Genomic DNA, 21008 nt, shown 5'->3' with positions numbered 1-21008 from the left:
CAGATAACCCTCCTCTCACACCCACCATTTCCCCAAACACATCCAATCAAAATTCTTAGATAGCTATTTTGTTCAACGTAGTTGAAACTTCTGGAAATTATGTCTTTGAAGATGACAAACACATCCCTCAATGCAAGGGTTGTAAGTTATGCCCTGGGGCATATAAGGTTTTTTTATAGATAGCGTTGTCGTAGAAACTTCAAAAAGGTCTTATTAAATTGGAAATTGAAAGGGATACCGCCCTTTTTAAAATTCGGAAATGGTTGGAGCCGAACTAACCCCCTCTCACGTCCACCATTTCCCCAAACACATCCAATCACAATTTTGAGATAGCTAATTTGTTCAACGTAGTTGAAAGCTCTGGAAATTAGGTCTTTGAGGATGACAACCCCCCTCCCTTCCCACAGCCCTCAGGAATAGGGTTTTAAGGTGTGCCCTGGGGGCATATGTGGTTTTTATAGAGAGGGTTGTTGTAGAAACTTCAAAAAGGCTCATTAATTTGGAAATTGAAAGGGCTAGTGCCCTTTTTCATAGTAGAAAGGGATTGGAGGGCAATTAACCGCCCTTTGGGCCCTCTCACGCCCACCATTTTCCCAAACATATCCAATGAAATTTTCAGATAGCCTTTTTTTCAACGTTATTGAAAGTTCTGGAAATTAGATCTTTGAGGATGACACCCCCCTCCACAGCCTTCAGGGTAAGCGTTATAAGTTATGCCCTGGGGGCATATAAGGTTCTTATAGAAAGCGTAGTTTTACAAGCTTCAAAAAGGGCTCATTCGATTGGAAATCGAAAGGGCTAGTAACCTTTTTAGTAGTCGAAAGAGATTGAAGGGCAACTAACCCCCCTCTCACGCCCACCATTTCCCCGAACACGTTTAATCAAAATTTTGAGATAGCCATTTTCTTCAACATAGTTGAAAGGTCCAGAAATTATGTTTTTAAGGATGACAAACCCCCCACAGACCCCTGGGCAAAGGTTGAAAGTTAAGCTCTGGGGACATATAATGTTTTTATAGAAACTTTAAAAATGGCGCATTAAATTGGGAATTGAGAGGGCTAGTTCCCTTATTAATATTCAAAAGCGATCTGAAGGTGAATGCCCCCCACCCCACGCCCATCAATTCCCCAAACAATTACGATCAATGTTTTGATATAGCCATTTTGTTGAACGTAATTGAAAATAAAACAAAAGTTCAAAATAGGGATAAAATCCTTTTTAATAGACAGTGTATAATAAATTTTATAAAAAATACCAGATATTTTGGTCAAATATACAGTGACCGTCATCAGTAGTAAAGCAGTTTTACTACTGATGACGGTCACTATATATGTGACCGAAATATCTGGTATTTTTTGTGAAATTTATTATACCTTGTCTATTAAAAAGGATTATATCCCTATTTTGAACTTTTATTTTATCGTCATGGAAAGGCAGTGTGGTCTCCGAAATTATCAACGTAATTGAAGGCTATGAAAACTATGCATAGTCTGAAAACTATGTCTTTGAGTTTGACACTCCCCACCCCCCAAACAGCCCTCAGGGCTAAGGTTGTAAGTAATGCCCTGGGAGCATATAAGGTTTTTATAGAATGCGTTGTCGTAAAAACTTCAAAAAGGCTCATTCGATTGGAAATTGAAAGAGCTATTGTCCTTTTTAACTGTCGAAAGTAATCGGAGGGAAAAGCACACCCCCCCCCCCCACGCCCATCATTTCCCCTAACATTTCCGATCAACATTTCGATATGACCATTTTGTTCAACGTAATTGAAAAGTCTGGAAATTATGTCTTTGAGGATGACAACAGTCCCTTCATTGCCCTCAGGACAAGGGTCGTAAACTATACCCTTGGGGTATATAAGGTTTTAATAGAATGTTTTGTCATAAAATCTTCAAAAAGGGCTCATTCAATTGGAAATTGAGAGGACTATTGCCTTTCGTATTAGTCAAAAGTGATCAGGGGGCAAACCCCCCCCCCCACGCCCAACATTTCCTTTAACACTTCCAAGCAAAATTTTGAGATTGCCATTTCGTTCTACGTATTTGAAAGGTTTGGAAATTATGTACTTAAGTATAAAACATCCCTCCAGCCCTCAGGGTAAGGGTTTTACGTTATGTCCTTGGGACATTTAAGGTTTTTATAGAAAGTATGGTCATATAAACTTCGGAGGGGGCTCATTGGATTGGTAATCAGACGCTCTATTACTCTTCTTAAGAATCAAAGTGATCGGAGGGCAGCTACCCCCCCCCCCCACACACACACGTCATATTGTCCCCCCAAACAAAAATGAAACCCGAAACAAACAGAAATTAAAATAAATAACAGAGTCAAACTCAAAACGATCAGAAATTAATGTGAGTAGGGCTCTAGACCCCTATGTTTTCTAAAAGCCTGAATATAATTTGTAGCTACTTCATTGAAAAACATTCTTTTAAATGTTTTCATTTTTATAACTTTGAGATATGAAAATTAACTAAAATTTTAAGAATATATAATCTATCAACATCTATATATTAAACTGACAATAGACATTTTTTTTCGGTAAATTCATTTGAATTTTTTCCAGTAAAGTACAAATTATATTCTGAACCTACTCATATTAATTTCTACTCGTTTTGAGTTTGACTCTGTTATTTATTTTAATTTTTGTTTTTTTTGGGTTTCATTTATTTATTGATACTGATTTCTTGTAGTTGTATGCCTGGTAGATTATTTGATTCTATTTTTGTTAATTTTTGGTTTAATGGAGTTTTTACCTTTTTTTTTTATTCATTCTAAAAAAGCCTTTGTCAATAAACTCGGTGAATCTATACAATCTACCCACAAGGCATATACTTTGTTCACTTTGTTTTATATGATTTCTTAAGGATATAAAATTTGTTGAACAAATAATGAATTATTAGTTAAAAATAGCTTTTTTGTTAATAATAATTATTAAAAAATCATAAACAAATTATTAACAAATAATAATTAACAACAATAAATGTATTATACAAATTAGGGTAATTGTCTGTAAAATGAAACATACTCAAGAATTCCGCTCTGTAAGATCTGTTGAATCTGCAAACAACCGGTTTACTATCTGTATTGACAATTAGCTTTGGCTCAGTGAGAAACTATGATGTAGGTATAATCTACTGAAATATTTAGTCGGTATTTTGGTTAGGTTAGGTATTTAACATAATACGTTTTGGGCGGTCTGCTTTCCATAATTCTTTATCGTAGTATCGGAATATAAGAAGTAACAGTAGTGATAATGATGAAGTGCAACCCTCAAATATGGGTGCTTCGAACGGTTGAGGAGCGTATACTAGATGTGGCCTGGCGGAATTGTCTAAGGATAGATGAAGGTGCTCATTTGACTGACTATAGCCTATATAAAACAAATAGCTGCATGAAAAATTTCGTCCGATCCCACCTTTTAGGACTATAATGAAAGAAAGATTAATATGGCTAAGCCACATTTTACGGATGATGAATGGTAAACTGCCAAAAAGCGTGCTTTTTGGCCATCCGTCTCGGATCAAGAAAGCAGGTTGCCTCCAAATGTGAGGGGAAGGAGTCATAAGAATGGCCTTATAGGGATTTAAACTTCATGGGATGGGGGATGGGGGTCAAAGAGCGAAGCTTCGAAAAGATATAGGTGAAGGTGGAGTTTACACACCTATCTTGGCCTCAGACAGATGGTGCTGCAATGAGCTGTTAATAATAGTAGTACTGGTATTAGGAGTAGTTGTAGCAGGGGCAGCAATAGTAGTAGTAGGGGGAAAATTCTTTACAGTGCTCTCCTCCCGACTCAACTATAAACAAAACAACCGAATAAAAGTGAGATTCTGATTAAAATGGGCAATTCCTCAGGCACGGCGCCCCTGGCTTGGGTGCTTGGGGCAGCTGACCTGGTTACCCCCCAACCCCCTAGGAACGGACCTGGTGGTAGAAGTAATAGCAGTAGTAGTATTAGTAGTAGTAGTAATAGTAGTAGTAGTAGTAGTAGCAGGATCAGTAGTAGCTCTAGTACTAGTATTAGTATCAATAGTAGTAGTGGTAGCAGTAGCAGGATCAGTAGTAGCTCTAGTACTAGTATTAGTATTAATAGTAGTAGTAGTAGTAGCAGCAGGCTCAGTAGCAGCTCTAGTACTAGTATTAGTATCAATAATAACTAGTGGTAGTAGTAGCAGGATCGGTAGTAGCTCTATTACTGGTATTAGTATCAATAGTAGTAGTAGTGGTAGTAGCAGGATCAGTAGTAGCTCTAGTACTAGTATTAGTATCAATAGTAGTAGTGATAGTAGTAGCAGCATCAGTAGTAAATCTAGACCTAGTATTAGTATCAATAGTAGTAGTAGTAGTAGTTGCAGCAGGATCAGAAGTAGCTCTAGTACTAGTATTAGTATCAATAGTAGCAGTGGTAGTAGTAGCAGGATCAGAAGTAGCTCTAGTACTAGTATTAGTATCAATAGTACTAGTAGTAGTAGTAGCAGGATCAGTAGTAGCTCTAGTACTAGTATTAGTATCAATAGTAGTAGTGGTAGTAGTAGCAGCATCAGTAGTAGCTCTAGTATTAGTATTAGTATCAATAGTAGTAGTGGTAGTAGCAGTACTAGTAGCAGGATCAGTAGTACCTCTAGTACTAGTATTAGTATCAATAGTACTAGTGGTAGAAGTAGCAGGATCAGTAGTAGCTATATTACTAGTATTAGTATAAATAGTAGTAGTAGTTGTAGCAGAATCATTAGTAGCTCTAGTGCTAGTATTAGTATCAATAGTAGTAGTAGTAGCTCTAGGACTAGTATTAGTATCAATAGTAGTAGCGGTAGTAGTAACAACAGATTATGTTTACGCTAAGACAGAAAGTAAAGAATCTTTAAGAACGAAATAAACCTCCATAGAAAGGGTAAAAAATATTATTATCCAATACTATCCCCCTCCCTTCTTCAAAAGAGTGCTTGGCTGCTCTCACATAGCACAGGTCATCTACTTTAATTTCAGGTTTAAGAGGAAAGTATTAGAGGACTTACCTAAAGTTTGACCAAGAACAGTACGCCCGTCCTCACCCTGACATGAACTCTTGGCATCAAACTGGTTTGTAAACTGAATGAAAGCATACCCACGGTGCATAGAAATACCTGTAAAAGAATTTGGGTCGATAAAATAAAAGGATCAAATGAGTATTTAATCAATGAACCATTTTCTATTTTTTCCAACCTTGCATCTATTTTACTTTATAAAATTGAATTATAAATTTAATTTTGATAATTACAAATTTAGTTATAAATATAAATTAAATAATTATAAATTTATAAATAATTACAAACAAGTGTAAAATAATTAACTATAAGTATTAATTTATACACAAGCATTTATGATTAAATAATTATAATAACTATAAATTCAAATATAAATTAAAGTTCAATTATAGCCTAACATGTTTATTGTTTTATACAAAACATAAGGGACAGGACAGGCGTTGTAGTTTTCAAGTAAATGACCTCGATATTTATTCAACACGGAACTACTATTAGTCATTTTTTTTTTTTACCAAGGAATTCAGCTTGGTCTCCTTGAAACAGCAAAGCAATAAATGCGCCGACTTATTTAATTTTGCAATTTGTGTTTTAATATTTTTAATGCCACATTTGTTGAAGTACTTACTATAGACCTTAAAGTACTTGATGTACTTACTTACTTACTTGAAGTACTTACTATCCAACCTTACTTTGTACGCTTTTTGACAGCTCGTGTAATATATTTATTCGTTTAATACATATGTTCTACAATTTTAAGTATTTACATAAGAAGCGCCGTTTTTTGTGTGAGAAAGGTAGAATATTTTTTAAAGGTATATGCCAGTGAGACACATAAAGAAAAGGTGTGAATTTGGTTGCGCAGTGGATTGTCTATGAAGCTTCAGCATTGGGAGTCTGATAAGTACATATGACCTGTCACTCTAAATTAATCTAAATATCAATTATAAAAAAAGTTTTCGCCAAACTTCGCAAAACAAAGTTTTCGATGAAAAGTAGAGATGAATATGAAAACCTAAAAAGAAAAACAGAAATAAAGTTATATAATAACTCAAACTTAAAACGAACAAAAATTACTATTAAATAAAATATATCCATTGCGAATAGTGGTTTAACATAAATAATCATATCAAGTAAAAAGATAGCAGGTAATACGATGGATGAATCTTAAAAACAAGTAGAAATTAAAATGAATAACCTAGTCAAAGTTAAACAAATAAAATTAACACAAATAAGAGTAAGGCTAGCTGGACTTTAACCTTACCTTAGATCCCCGGAACCAGGGAAAGCGTAAACGACGCCTATAAGACTTCGCCAGACATCTAAAAGCTGAGGTGCAGTCTTGACGTCCTCTCAGTGTGGTTGAAGGGACAGCTCCATACTTCTCAGGCCCCTGTCATAAATCTCTCTTAAAGTAGATCTTGGCTATTTTCTTTTGTGTCTCCCCTTGGGGCATCACTAATGTACTGTATTTGGGAGTCGATCATCTGGCTTACGGAAGACTTGGCCAAGGTACTCTCTTCTACTACATTACATAGGGTAATTCCATAACTAATCGGCTGTGATAATAAAAAGTGCGATATATGCCATTTTGGTAACTTTTGAGGAGAGCCAAAAAGCGGAGAAAAACCTTGTTGGCTGCGGTCACTCTGAAGGACGAGGCTGACGGAGATAAGGAGATTATATTCTAAACCCATTTTTTATGCTCTTTTCAGTCGTATGTATCTAGCACCATTATGTGCTAGAAATTATAAATGGCTACCAAACAAAGGACAAAAAAATGTCCAGGATACTTTTTATATGTTTGTGCGGTTGGGTATGGGAAATACTGCTATAAAAATTTAAGTCGTATTTGCACTTCCAAAGCGTTTGTGCAAATTTGTCTCTGGCTACTGGTGAAAAAATCCTTCAGCAATTTAATATACGAGGTGTCACTTTTTAAAAACAGTAAAAAGGGATAGTCTTAATAACAGTATTCTTAGATTAGCCTTCTAAGTTGTCACTGGATGTTGTTGATTTTCTTTTGCGCTTGAAGACAGCGGCAGATCCTGATTTTTGTAGGGTGGATTTAGTTAGGGGGGGGGGCGAAAAATAGTTTGATCTGATAAACTTGCGTTAGGAGCAAGTTTAATTAACGCAAATTTCCGTTAATTAAGTAAATTACACTACTTTAGACCATGTTAGGGAGTGCACGCCCTTCTCGCCCCTCCCCTGGATCCGCCACTGCTTGAAGACAAGAAGGACAATTTGTTCCTCAGTTTGAGATTACTGATTGTTCCCTGGATATTACGAGTCAGTTCCTCTTCAGTTTCCTAATGATTATTAAAAAATAGGTAATATATCAAAACTCGCTTAAAATCAAAACCAAAGTATTTTAGTCCCGTATGTGGTAGTCCTTGTCTTTACTGATAATTAAATAAAAAAAAAAGTTTTTTAACTGAAAGTAAGGAGCGACATTAAAACTTCAAACGAACAGAAATTATTCCGTATATGAAAGGGGCTGTCCCCTCCTCAACGCCTCGCTCTTTACGTTAAAGTTTTTGATTGTTTAAAAAAAACTTGAGTTGTGAAAAGTCAAACTTTAGCGTAAAGAGTGAGGCGTTGAGGAGGGGACAGCCCCTTTCATATACGGAATAATTTCTGTTCGTTTGAAGTTTTAATGTCGCTCCTTACTTTCAGTTAAAAAAAACTTTTTTTTTGTTTAATTTTTGAACGTTTTTGAATAAACGCAGGTTTTGATCTTGGATCACCGTACATGAATAATTAAAACAAAATTTTCTTATTAATTTACTTTTATGTGGTTAAATGGCTTGCTTGAAACCTATTTAATTTTAGTGTCAAACGTTTTTAGTTTTTAAATATACGTACCGTTTATAAGTTAACTCACACAGCAAATTTCTATATTAATGGGTTTTTAATACGTTTATTAGGGGGTATACCTTATATTCGCTACATTACTTCTTAATCTAAAGTTCAAATTTTGTTACAATTATTTAAAAATGACCGTTTAATCACAAAGGCCGTTAATAAGAATAAATAGCTCTTATGAGAGTACTAAAAAATCTTTGGCTTAAAGAGCGAGGTATTGACTAGGGGGTAAACCCAACCATATATGTAATACTTTCTGTTCGTTTAAAGTTTTGATATTGCTGCTGTTGCAGTTGAAAAACTTGTTTTTTTATATTCAATTTCTGATCTTTTTTTTAAATAATGCTGGGAAGTCCGGCGTCCCCTTCATAGCAGTGTCCCTTCTCCCATGAAAACTTCCCTCATGGAAAGATCCTCCCATATAAACCCCGCCCCCCCCCCGCTACCAGGAAAAATCTCCCCTGAAAACGTCTGTATACTTCCCAATAACCAATACTATGTGTTAACATTGGGTAAAGTTCATAACTTTCAGCCCTCCTTCGGGAACTTCGGAGGATTAAGTCATCCTAAAAGACATACTTATAATATTTTCGAACATGCTGAACAAAATGGCTATCTCAAAATTTTGATCAGGTGTCTTTGGGAAAAGAATGAGTGTGGGAGGGGGCCTAATTGCCTTCCATTTTATTTGGTTACTTAAAAAGGCACTAGAACTTTTAATTTCCATTTCAATGAGCCCTCAAACGATATTCTAGGGCCACTGGGTCGATACGATCAGCCCTGGGGAAAAAAAAACAAATAAACACGCACCCGTGATCTTTCTTCTGGCAAAAAATGCAAAATTCCACATTTTTGTAGATAGGAGCTTGAAACCTCTAAAGTAGGGTTCTCTGATACGCGGAATATTATGGTGTGATTTTCATTAAGGTTCCATAACTTTTAGGGGGTCTTTCCCCCTTTTTTTTCCAAAATCAGCCAAATTTTTTCAGGCGCATAACTTTTGATGGGTAGGATTAAACTTGATGAAACTTATATATTTGAAATCAGCATTAAAATATGATTCTTTTGATGTATCCATTTGTATCAAAATACCGTTTTCTAGAGTTTCGGTTACCATTGAACCGGATCGCTCCTTACTTACAGTTCGTTACCACGAACTGTTTGATAGATTATTGATAGCTGTTGATACATTATTTACTAGTCCAACCCAATTCGAAGGAGATCTATTCGTAGAATTTATTAAAGTGCTATGTCGAGTGTCAGTAGATGACCTGAACTAACCAACGGGTCCTCGCATTTTTGTTTTCAAAAACTAGTAGAAATTTTGTCCTTCAACATGGACAGAATGAGCATCCTGCAATGGTCTCCTACAATGGCATCCTAAAATTTATGTTCGTTTTGGGTTTAATTTATTTATTAATGCTGATTTGTGGTAGTTTCACAATGAGTAGACTATTTGATTTTATTTTTGCTCATTTTTGGTTGAATGGAGTTCTTTACTTTTCTTTGAAAAACTTAATTTGTGGAAATTTTTTTTTTTAATTAATTTTAAATAAAAGATCAATATAGTTCATTTTTATAAACAAAAATTTAAGAACTAAAAAATATACGGTTAGAATGCTTGCGATTCTTGTTAAAACTGCAACCTCAAAATTTTCATGTGAAGAAAATTGGTCCTCAGACGCGCTTGGGCGTCCAATACGCGACGGGCAACCATCCATTTATTTTCATCATAGGCAGCGCAATCGCGCTGCCTATGTAAAGAACGATGTTGGCACAATTTATTATTTATTTTTTATATATTTTATTCCATACCAGGGCACTTCGTATCAAAGTAGTTGTCGTAGAAACTTCGGAAAGGGCTCATTCGATTGGAAATTGGAGTGGTTTGTGCCCTTTTCAATAGCCGAAAGTGTTTGGAAGGTAACTAACACCCCTTTCATGCCCACCATTTCCCCAAACACATCCAATCAAAATTTTGGGATAGCCATTTTGTTCAGCGTAGTTGATTTCCAGATAGAAAATATGTTTTTGAGGAGGACACTCCCCCACAGCCCTCAGGGCAAGGGTTGTAAGTTATACCCTTTGGGAATATAGTGACGATGTTGGCACAATGTATTATTTATAATTTTTCCCTTTAGACCAGGGCACTTCGTATCGAAGAAGTTGTCGTAGAAAATTCGAAAAGGGCTCCTTCAATTGGAAATTCGAGTGGCTTGTGCCCTTCTTCATAGTGAAAGTGATTGGAAGGCAACTAACAACCCTTCCATACCCACCATTTCACGAAATACATCAAATCAAGATTTTGAGATAGCCATTTTGTTCAGCGTAGTTGATTTCCAGATAGAAATTATGTTTTTGAGGAGGACACTCCCTCACAGCCCTCGGGGCAAGGGTTGTAAGTTATGCCCTGGGGGCATATAAGGTATTTATAGAAAGCATTGTCGTAGAAACTTCAAAAAAGGCTCATTCGATTGGAAATTCAAAGGGCTAGTGCCCTTTTTAATAGTCGAAAGTGATTGAAGGGCAACTATTCCCCCTCTCACGCCCAGCTTTTCCCCAAACACTTCCAATCAAAATTTTGAGACTTCCATTTTGTTCAACGTAGTTGAAAATTCTGGAAACTAAGTTTTTTGAGGATGACACCCCCCCCCTCCCACAACTCTCAGGGCAAGTGTTGTAAGTTATGGCCTGGGGGCATATAAGGTTTTTATAGAAAGCGTTGTTGTAGAAACTTCAAAAAGGGCTCATTCGATTGGAAATTGAAGTGGCTAGTGCCTTTTTTAATAGTCGGAAGTGATTCGAAGGCAACTAACACCACTTCCACGCTCAGCGTTTCCCTAAACACATCCAATAACAGTTTGAGATAGCCATTTTGTTCCACGCAGTTGAAAGTCCTGGAAATTATATCTTTGAGCAGGACACATCCCCCACATCCCTCAGGGCAAGGGCTGTAAGCTATGCCCTGGGGGCATGTAAGATTTATATAGAAAGTTGTTGTAGAAGTTTTGAAAAAGGACTCATTTGATTGGAAATTGAAAGGGCTAGTGCCCTTTTTAATAGTCGAAAGTCAGTGGAGAGTAATTAACCCCCGCTCTCACGCCCACCATTTCCCCAACCACATTCAATCAAAGTTAAGAGATAGACATTTCTTCAACGTAGTTGAAAGTTCTGGAATTATGTATTTAAGGATTACAAACCACCCAGTGCCCTCAGGGCAAAAGTTGTAAGTTATGCCCTGGGGGCATATATGGTTTTTATAGATAGTGTTATCATAAAAACTTAAAAAAGGGCCCATTCAATTGGAAATTGAGAGGGATAATGCCCTTTTTAATAGTCGAAAATGATTGGAGGGTAACTAAACCCTCTCTCACGCCCACCGTTCCCCCAATCACATCCAATCAAAATTTTCAGATAGTCTTTTTGTTGAACGTAGTAGAAAGTTCTGGAAATTAGGCCTTTGAGGATGACAACCCCCCCCCCCCCACCCAGCCCTCAGGGCAAGGTTTGTCAGTTATGCCCTGGGGCATATAAGGTTTTTATTGAATGCGTTGTCGTAGAAACTTCGAGAGGGCTCATTTGATAGGAAATTGAAAGGGCTACTGCCTTTTTAATAATTGAAAGTGATTGGAGATTAACTATCATCCCTCTCATGTCCACCATTTCCTCAAACACATCCAATAAAAATTTTGAGATAGCCATTTCGTTTAACGTAGTTGAAAGTTCTTGAAATTAGGTCTTTGAGAATGACAACCCCCCTTACAGCCCTTAGGGTAAGGGTTGTAATGTATGCCCTGGGGGCATATAAGGTGTTTATAGGAAGTGTTGCTGTAGAAACTCAAAAAGGGCTCATTTGATTGGAAATCGAAAGGCCAAGTGCCTTTTTTAATTGTCGAAAGTGATTGGAAAGGCTTGACATTTTTATAGTAAAGATCGATGTAGGTACAATGTATTATTATTATAATTTTTTTTTTTTTTTTTTTTTTTTTTTTAGACCAGGGCACTTCGTATCGAAGGAGTTAACGTAGAAACTTCGAAAAGGGATCGTTCGATTGAAAATAGAAAGGGCTAATGTCCTTTTTAAAAGTCAAAGGTGATTGGAGGGCAACTAACCCCCTCCCACCCCCACCCTCCCATTTGCCCATTATGTTTCAAAACTAAATGTTGCCTGAAGATTAAATCAAAATGCACTGTGCTAATTCTAATCCCCAATAAGGCATCTCAGCAGTATCCCAAGAACGTCTGAGGGTATTATGTTCAAACTTTCGGGGTTACTTCTGTTCTTAAAATTTAACCAAATCAAAATAGCGTGAGTGTTTCCTAGCTATCAAAGAAAGTAAACAGATTTTTTTGCGAATGGTATCAAGTTATCCATTACAGTCCAACTAGAGGAGGTATGAAACTAACCTAAACACTACTACTTGTGTCCAGATTTTTAAAAAGGTGTATGTTGTTAAAAATTGCTGAAAATTTTTCTCCAGCATACAAATAGCAGGCCAAACTATAAAGTCATAAAAAAAAACAAAAAGATTTAAATTATTATTTTCTTTTTCCCTGAAAAGACTATGTCAATATAAAACGAACAGAAATTAATTAAAAAAACTTTTTCCTCAAAATAAGTTTTTCAAAGAAAAGTAAAGAACTCCGTTAAACCAAAAATAAGCAAAAATAAAATAAAATAATCTACCAAGCGTGAAACTACCACATATGAGCATCGATAAATAAATGAAACCCAAAACGATCAGAAATTACAATAAAGAACCGAGTCAAAATCAAAACGAGCAGAACCCCTATTCTCAAAAAGAGCATCAAAAAGAGCAGGTTCAAAACCCCTATGCCTTCCCAAGGCCAGAACATAATTTGCACTTTACTGAAAAAAATATAAATGAATGTACATTGTCAGTTTAATGTACATTTAGTGATCAAAATGTTAATATGATTTGTTTTATTAAAGTTATAAAAGTAAAAACATTTATATTTTTCCTGTAAAGTACAAATTCCCTTAGTTAAATTCAGGTGCAAGATAAATGTTTTCAAAGGAAAAATACCCTTCCTGTTGATATCTCTAGCTGCACAGTTTAGCGAAGGGAGAAGATCAGTCATGCGCCTAACAGTTCGTGATAACGAACTGTTAGTGAGGAACGACCCGGTTCAATATTAATCGAAACTCTAAAAAACGAGAAATTGATACCAATAGACGAATCAAAAGAGTTAGATTTTTATGCTGATTTCAAATATATAAGTTTTCTCAAGTTTAGTCTTACCAATCAAAAGTTACGAGCCTGAGAAAATTTGGCTTATTTTCGAAAAAAGGGGTAAACACCCCCTAAAAGTCATACAATTAAGTCATATCTTAATGAAAATCACACCATCAGATTCAGCGTATCAGAGAACACTACCGTATAGGTTTCAAGCTCCTATCGGCAACAATGTGGAATTTTGTATTTTTTGCAAGAAGGAAGATCACTGATGCGTTTTTTTTTTCATTGGTGATTGTGTCACCCCAGTGGTCCTAGAATATCACAAGAGGGTTCATTCGAACGGTAATTAAAAATTCAAGAGCCCTTTTTAAGTGATCAAAAATTGCAAGGCAACTTGGCCCCCTCCCACGCTCATATTTTTCCCAAAGTCACCGGATGAAAATTTGAAATAGTCATTTTGTTCAGCATCGTTGAAAAATCTAATAATTATGTCTTTGAGGATGACTTAATCACCCACAGTCCTCGGGGGAAGGGCTGCAAGTTATGAACCTTGCCCATTATTTACATATAGTATTGGTTATTGGAAAGTATAGAGAGGTTTTCAGGGGGATTTTTTTGTGTGGGAAGATCTCTCTATAGGGGAATTTTTCGTTGGGGAAGATAATTTTTCCATGAAGGGGGCGCCGGATTACCCAGCATTATCTAAAAAACGATCAGAAATTAAATAAAAAAAACAAGTTTTTTTTAACTGAACGTAAGGAGAAACATTAAAGCTTAAGACGAAAAGAAATTATTACGTGCATGAGGGGGTTCGCCGCCTCGTCAATACATCGCTCTTTACGCTTAAGTGTTTTTCAGTACTTTCAAATTTATTCTAGTTAAACTGCCTTTGTGATTCAGGGGTCATTCTTAAATAATTGGAACAAAATTCAAACTTTAGCGTGAAGATCGAAATATTGACGAGGGAGCGAACCCCCTCATATACTTAATAATTACTGTTCGTTTTAAGTTTTAATGTTGCTCCTTGCTTTTAGGTGTTTTCAGAAAAAAACTTTTTTTTTTTAATTGCCAGAAGAAAGATCACGGATGTGTGTTTTTTTTCCAGGGGTGATCGTATCGACCCAGTGGTCTTAGAACATCACGAGAGGGCTCAATCGAACGGAAATTAAAAGTTCTAGAGCCCTTTTCAAGTAACCAAAAAGATTGGAGCGTAACTAGGCCCCCTCCCATGTTTATTTTTTTCCAAAGTCACCCAATCAAAATTTTGAGATAGCCATTTTGTGCAGCATAGTCGAAAAATCTAATACCTATGTCTTTAAGGAGGATTTAATCCCCCACAGTCCCTGGGGGAAGGGCTGCAACTTATGAACTTTGCCCATTGTTTACATAGTATAGGTTATTGCGCAGTATACAGACGTTTTCAGGGGGGATTTATTCTGGTGGGAGTTCCGGGGAAGGGGGTTACGTGGGTTGATCTTTCCAAGGAGAAATTATTCATGGGGGAAGGGAATTTTCCATGAAAAGGGTGCCGAATACACAAGCATTATTTAAAAAACCATCAGAAACTAGATAAAAAAAAACAAGTTTTTTCAACTGAAAGTAAGGAGCAACATGAAAACTTAAAAAGAACAAAAATTATTACGTATATGATGGGGTTTTCCTTCCTCGTTAATATCTTGCTCTTTACGCTAAAGTTTTTTAGTACTTCAAAAGAGTTATTTATTCTAATTAAATAACCTTTGTGATTCAGAGGTCATTCATAAAGAATTGGAACAAAATTTGAACTTTAGCGTAAAGAGCAAGGTATTGACGAGGGGGGGAACCCCCTTATATACGTAATAATTTCAGTTCGTTTTAAGTTTTAATGTTAATCCTTGCTTTCAGTTGAAAAAATGTATTTTTCTATTTAATCTCAATCAGGACAAACCCAGTTGTTAAAACTAACCAGGTTCAAAGGGACAGACGTAAACGCTTTGATTTCTTTTTTTCCTTTTCCTTTTTTGTTCTTTTTTTCCTTTTTTGTTCTTTTCTTTGTTCTTTTTCTTTTTTTTCTGTTTTTCTTTGCCTTCAATTCAGTATTTTGCAAGAAAGGGGTAAAGCGTTTAATCTCTACAGTTTAGGCAGAAAGTGGGAACCTTGAGCAGGATTTACGAATGTGCCATTACATTTTGAAAGGCTGCGTAAAATTCATGCGAGGGACCAAAAAGAATTTCTTGCGATTTTCTTTGAGGTACAACGTACAGAGCGGAGTTGAAAAGGACAGCAAATGATGACTTTCAATTGTCTTAGAAGTAGAGTTTACAGTGTAGAAACTAAAGTGAAGTTTTATACTCTGTGTCAAAGAAGATTATGTATTGTTTTTCCTTAAGTTTTTGTTTCTTTGGGTTATCATTTTACTTTAAAGTGGAAAGCTCCATTCAAGATGTTAAGGAAACAGATACCAGCTTCAGATTAATGTCTGACTTCAATAAAAATCTCCAATTGAGGTTAATTTGAAAACGTTGAAGTGTACGACAGTTTCCTAGCCACATTGTGAAAATGTTAGGATAATAAATGGACAAATTTTGAAACCCAAGATAGGAGCATATTGTGACGGATCTGAAAGTGCTGCCCTCTTCTTTTAAAGAATATTCCTGTGCCAGATTTTGGTTTACCACGTTATTTAGTTTTCTGTGTTTAGGGAGGATGGGATTAGATGTACCACCTAAAAAATAGTTTTATCATGGCTGAAGAAAAATGGATTTTACCCTTTATTCAGGGGTGTTCAGAACTGGCGTGGAGGGGAGAGTTGATGGATCCCCCCTGTTTTTTAGTTATATCAGTCGTTTATTTTGAACTAGATTGTGCCTTGGGAACTTGACACGCGCACAGGGAATCTAAGTTTTATAATTCCTTTATTTGGAAGTATTTTTAAACTTTTCGAACACAAAATGATTAATTTTGACGCTCCTTAGCAACTATTGGGTATTCAAATAAAGACTAGCCTAGTCGTTTTAGCTAAACCAGAATTAAAGTGATTCTATTTATAGCAAGTTGCCTTGCTTTGAAGCCCGTTTCTATTCAAGTATAATTGAGTTCCAGTAGCAATATTTTCATTCTTTCTCTTTTTTTCTATTCAGTAGATTTTTGCATATTGCAAGAAAATGGTAGGGCTCTAGCCTTCATATTTTTAGGATAGAATGGTCATCTGGTAGGATTGATGAAGATGATGTTACATTTTGGAAAGCTATACCTGTGGCGAAAAGGATGGCTTTCTGTTCACCTGGAGACAGAGTCTACGGTTTGGGAGTTGAAGTGGACTTACATAGTCTGTGTCAGAGTAGACTGTCCGAAGCTGTTCCCCAAGGTTTATATATTCGAGTGTGGATTCTGCTTTTGAGTGCAATGCTACTTTCAAGCTGGCAAGCAAACAAGAATCAATTTCAAACTAATGCTAAACTTAAATCAATAAGTTACTAGGATTTGTAACCGACAGTGGCTTCAACTCCAAAATTTTTCCTTTAACAGAAATGTTCAAATCAAACGCCCCAATGCGTTGCAATCTTCTTCTTCTTGTTTGATTATTTGGAGATGCGAATATATAATCTCCATGCAGTTCTAGACCTTGCGGCAACTGACATTGAACTCCGGGTCCAGTAGTATCCCGCAGAGGTCAATCCTATTGTGCCAGCACAGTGTTTGCTTCCATCTACTTATAGAAGCCATTTTTGTTTTTAATTTAGGTTGAGTTTTTGAATTATCTTTATAAGTCTAGGATTGAGGTAAAGAGATGGCATCACATATACCATATAAAATTCAATAGTTCAATCATTGCTAAAGAAATTGAGGCTTACCTTTACTATTTTCTTGGAAGCTATATTGAATAGTGATACCACGACAAGAAAATCAATTGTAACTTAGAGAGTTTGTAATTTTTTGATGGAGAGAATTTAGAGAGAGAATAAATTTTATTTTATTTTTAATTCTGACCAATATTTTGAAGGGCTGATATACATACCTACAATAGTTTTTTTCATTATTATTATTTATTCACAACAAGCGACATCTAGAGAATTTCAGTTCAGCGTAAAAACTTCTTTGTCGCGATGCCCATGAGAAAAAAAATATTAGATGATGACTCCGTTTAAAACAGAGCTAAGGCGACATTTTGTACAAAAATGAGCTAAGTTCTAATTTGGTGTCAAAACAAGCAGGAGGCTATCCAGGCACGTAGGCTTTCCGCTACATCTTTTCTCCCTCTTAGAATTCTAGTAGAAAGTTAGACACTTTGCATCTTCTTGAATTAGAATGAAGCAAGAATTATCAATCCGTACAGTTGGAGCCATAAGCCTGCTATTTGGTCCCTGTAACCCCTCCCCGTCCCTCCCATTGCTGACTTTTTTTTATGGAAAGTGGGCTTGTTACCCCGTGTTTGATCCAAATTATCCAAGGATCTTTAGTCTGTATGACTCACAGTTTATATAATTAGCAGTATGATCATTCTCTATCTCACCCATTATAAAAACCCGGTCTTCGTGAACAAAAAGCTCCTCCCACTTATTTATACAACGATGAGAATGCAGGTTAGTCTGTTTCCGTCTGTTTCCATCAAAGTGCATTGAAACAAACGGAAACAGACTAACCTACATTCTCATCGTTGTAGAAATAAGTGGGAGGAGCTTTTTGCTCACGAAGACCAGAAATGATCTGTGATAAGCTTACTGGGTATATTCTGTCTACTGTGGTATGACTGAAGACAGGATTGGTATGACTGTGGTATGACAGGATTGGTTCCTCGGAACCAATCCTGCATCCTACGCTCGAGTTTTTAGCATAAAATTAGAAATTGTTGCAAATTGTTTGAACCGAAACCAGGGAAGCATTTTCAATCTGCGTGAATGAACGATTCAAGTGAGCTGACAGTACCTCAAAACTAGCCCCAACCGAATGCCAACTTTTTGGTAGAAAGTTCGTCCCATTGTAGCTTGATTGAACCACAATAACACAACATTTTTTAGTTCTTATTATTGAAGGCGTAAAGTGTGCCGCTGACCCCCCCCCCCCTGAATTGGTCTTACCCTCATCAGTTTGAGTGACCTACGACGATACATTTTGAAAAAGAACAAACATTTTTTTAAGGTTCTTTGAATCGACCAATTGGTTGTCTTAAGGTATCGACAGGTTCGTCAAAGACAATAAGATTGAGAAACCCTGTATTGAAGACAATTGAACAATTGAAGCAATTTGATACTAGTTATCTTAAATCAAAATTAACTTCATATTAATCTAAAAGTAGATTCTATCAATACAAAATTTAGACTGTTGTTATAACTTAAGACACAAAATAAATTATTCCCATGGAATAAAAGTCTCTTTGGGGTAGCTATATTAGAAAGTTGGCCCACGACAAGGAAATAAGTTATAAACTAATAGATAATACAAATTTTAGGATAGAGAGAGCATTTTGAGAATTAATTAATTTTATACTCTTTTTCAGCTCTGAGTTGAAGAGCAGATAAACCTATATCCATATTAGCTTTTTTTTTATTCATTCATGAGAAGTTCCACCAGGTGAATTTCAGTGGGCTGACAACTTGATTGTTGAGATCTACATCAGGAAAAAATTAGATAATAGTTTTGTTTAAAGAAAGCTCAGTCTCCATTCATTTGATACAAAACTAAATCCTAATTTTGTGTCAAAATAAGCTGGAGGCACTAAACAGGCCTTAGGCCTTCCATCTCCCTCTCCTCTCTCTGTTGAACTTGTAGCAGAAAGGTGGACATGTGGTACCTTCTTGGACCAGAATAAAACTAGAATTATCAATCTCTCTTTAATAGAATCATTCAATCTATTCTATTCTAGAAGATTCCCACCTGCTGGCAACAAGCACTTAGGGATTTTTTTTAACAGGTGCAGCAAAAATGCTCTGTATTTTTTTTGTCAAATAAAATTATCTATCTTACTGGTTGATACTAAAAAGTTGCTGTGTCGCCCCCTGTACCCCTCGTCTCTCCCATTACCAGCTTATTCTGTAGAAAATAGGCATTTTACCACTTTTTTGAACAAGTGGCTTCTCGGACTTACGCCCACCCTCCATCCTACACCCAAGCTTTTAGCAGAAACGTGGGAATGTTGCGCTTTCTTTGAGCCGACAACATTGAAGGATTTTTAATCTGTGTGACTGGTGGATTAAAGTGGAACATCGGTACCTTAAAATTACCCCCTACCCAGTTCCAATTTCTTAGTAGAAAGTTAGGCATACGGTATTTTGTTTGAAAAAAAAAAAAGTTTTCAGTTCTTATCACTGAAGGCGTAAAGTGTATCTGTGGTTGATCCACCCCCTCCCCTGTCTTCTTATCACCAATGTTATCGTGACATTGAATATATGAAGCTTAGGATAATTTTTTTTTTGTAAAGGTTCTTTGAGACATGCAATTTATTTGACAGTTTCTTCAAGGACAAAAAGATTGAGAAACCCTGCTATAAAAAGTTGATACTTTGTGTAAATTGATGTCTCTATTGCTTATGCCCATGCCACATTATAGTCACACTTGTCGATAACATCAAAATTACGCACGACTACAGCGCCAATTAATTTCGCCGTTCGTAATTTCTCGAGTTGAACATTGCTCAACTTTCAGGCATAAGTTTCTTGACTGACTAATCAGAGTCAACGCTTAAGGCATACTTTTTGAAACTAGAAAAGATCGAAACTTAGAACAGTGTTCTTTTTATCTGGGAGAGAAATCTGTCAAAACTTAAGAAAACTTAGTATTACCAACAAATAAATAATAGCAATTCCAATCCTAAGAACATAACTCAAATTCCAAATATTTTTATTTGAGCAATTAGTTGTTAAAATTGTTAAAATAAGTTTATTTTTGGGAAAAAACGAAATTGCAAATCTTTTGGAATTGTTTTGACTTCCCACTGCTTTGACGAACCTTCCGCACTCATTTTGACAAAGGATGCACATATCTCCATTAAAATCGTATATCTAAATTCAAAACTCAATTATTTCTAAGGCCTGAATTTTGTTCTTTGTCTCTGCTCCTCTTTTATTTCATTTTTTTACATTTTAATCAAAAAGCTAATTTGAGGCTTGTTTTGGTCTTAGTTTCTTTTTTATTTGATTTTTTTGTAGTCTTAAAATATGTAACTCGTTCCAATAGCGAAAATTTTAATTTGATTCTCTAAATCCTTTTTTTTCTTTTTCTTTTTTTGTCGCTCATGCGTATTTCCACTCTGTCTTTTCAGTAATTAATCTAAGATCTTTCGTAACAAAAAAACTGCACAAAACTAAACTACGCCCCCCCTATCTCTTAGACCCATCACTATTTTTTCCCTGAAGAACTTATTATCTTATAAAAAAAAACTGCTAAAACTGTCATAAGTGACATCTGGAGATACTATGGGTCGCACTTCCATTAATAATATTTTCCCAAAAACTAACGAAAAGGTTATCATTAGCAAAAATATAAACCAGGTTCAACTCGTAGGTGTTGAATATACTGTATTTAACCCTTAAGCTTAACACCATTAATCGTGTTGAGTAAATTTCCAGGCCATCGTCTTTCATGCCAGTTCAATTACGATTATCATCAATAAGAGAAAATGCTGGCAGGCCTTTCTAAGTGTGAGAAGAATTATTCAGGTGTCCTTTTTTTACAGCCTCGGGCAGTCATTTAATCATTTATAACTACTGTTTTGTTTATGATTTAAGGGAACTGGTGCCAATTTGTACATCCCTTGAGAGAGACAAAAAGTTAACGGATATTCAAGAATCAATCGGGGTAACAAAAAAAGAGATTTTCAGCGGCAGGGGTCAATCTTAGGTGTTGAAAATGTTGAATCAGCTTGAACTATCTTGGGGTATCTATTCTCAAGCAGAACTTCCGTTGAATATCTTTGTGTCTACATGCTTTGGTGGTCCAA

General features: G+C 35.9%; 1 protein-coding gene across 2 annotated transcripts in view; it reads right to left on the bottom strand.

The window, feature by feature from the left end:
* LOC148945515 (RNA-binding Raly-like protein) overlaps positions 1-21008 on the bottom strand; it is a 260929-nt gene that overhangs the window by 214871 nt on the left and 25050 nt on the right. For both annotated transcript variants that reach the window (XM_089098792.1, XM_089098793.1), the window contains exon 3: positions 5019-5126. In XM_089098792.1, coding sequence (XP_088954918.1) covers positions 5019-5126 — 108 coding nt within the window. The remainder of the gene's footprint in view (positions 1-5018; positions 5127-21008) is intronic.

The sequence above is a fragment of the Artemia sp. Qi Xiang Cuo genome, chromosome 13 (genome assembly GCF_049724085.1).
Source record: "Artemia sp. Qi Xiang Cuo chromosome 13, ASM4972408v1, whole genome shotgun sequence".
NCBI classification, from domain to species: domain Eukaryota; kingdom Metazoa; phylum Arthropoda; class Branchiopoda; order Anostraca; family Artemiidae; genus Artemia; species Artemia sp. Qi Xiang Cuo.
The sequence above is the reverse complement of the archived record's forward strand: the minus strand, read 5'-3'. Positions and strand labels throughout refer to the sequence as shown.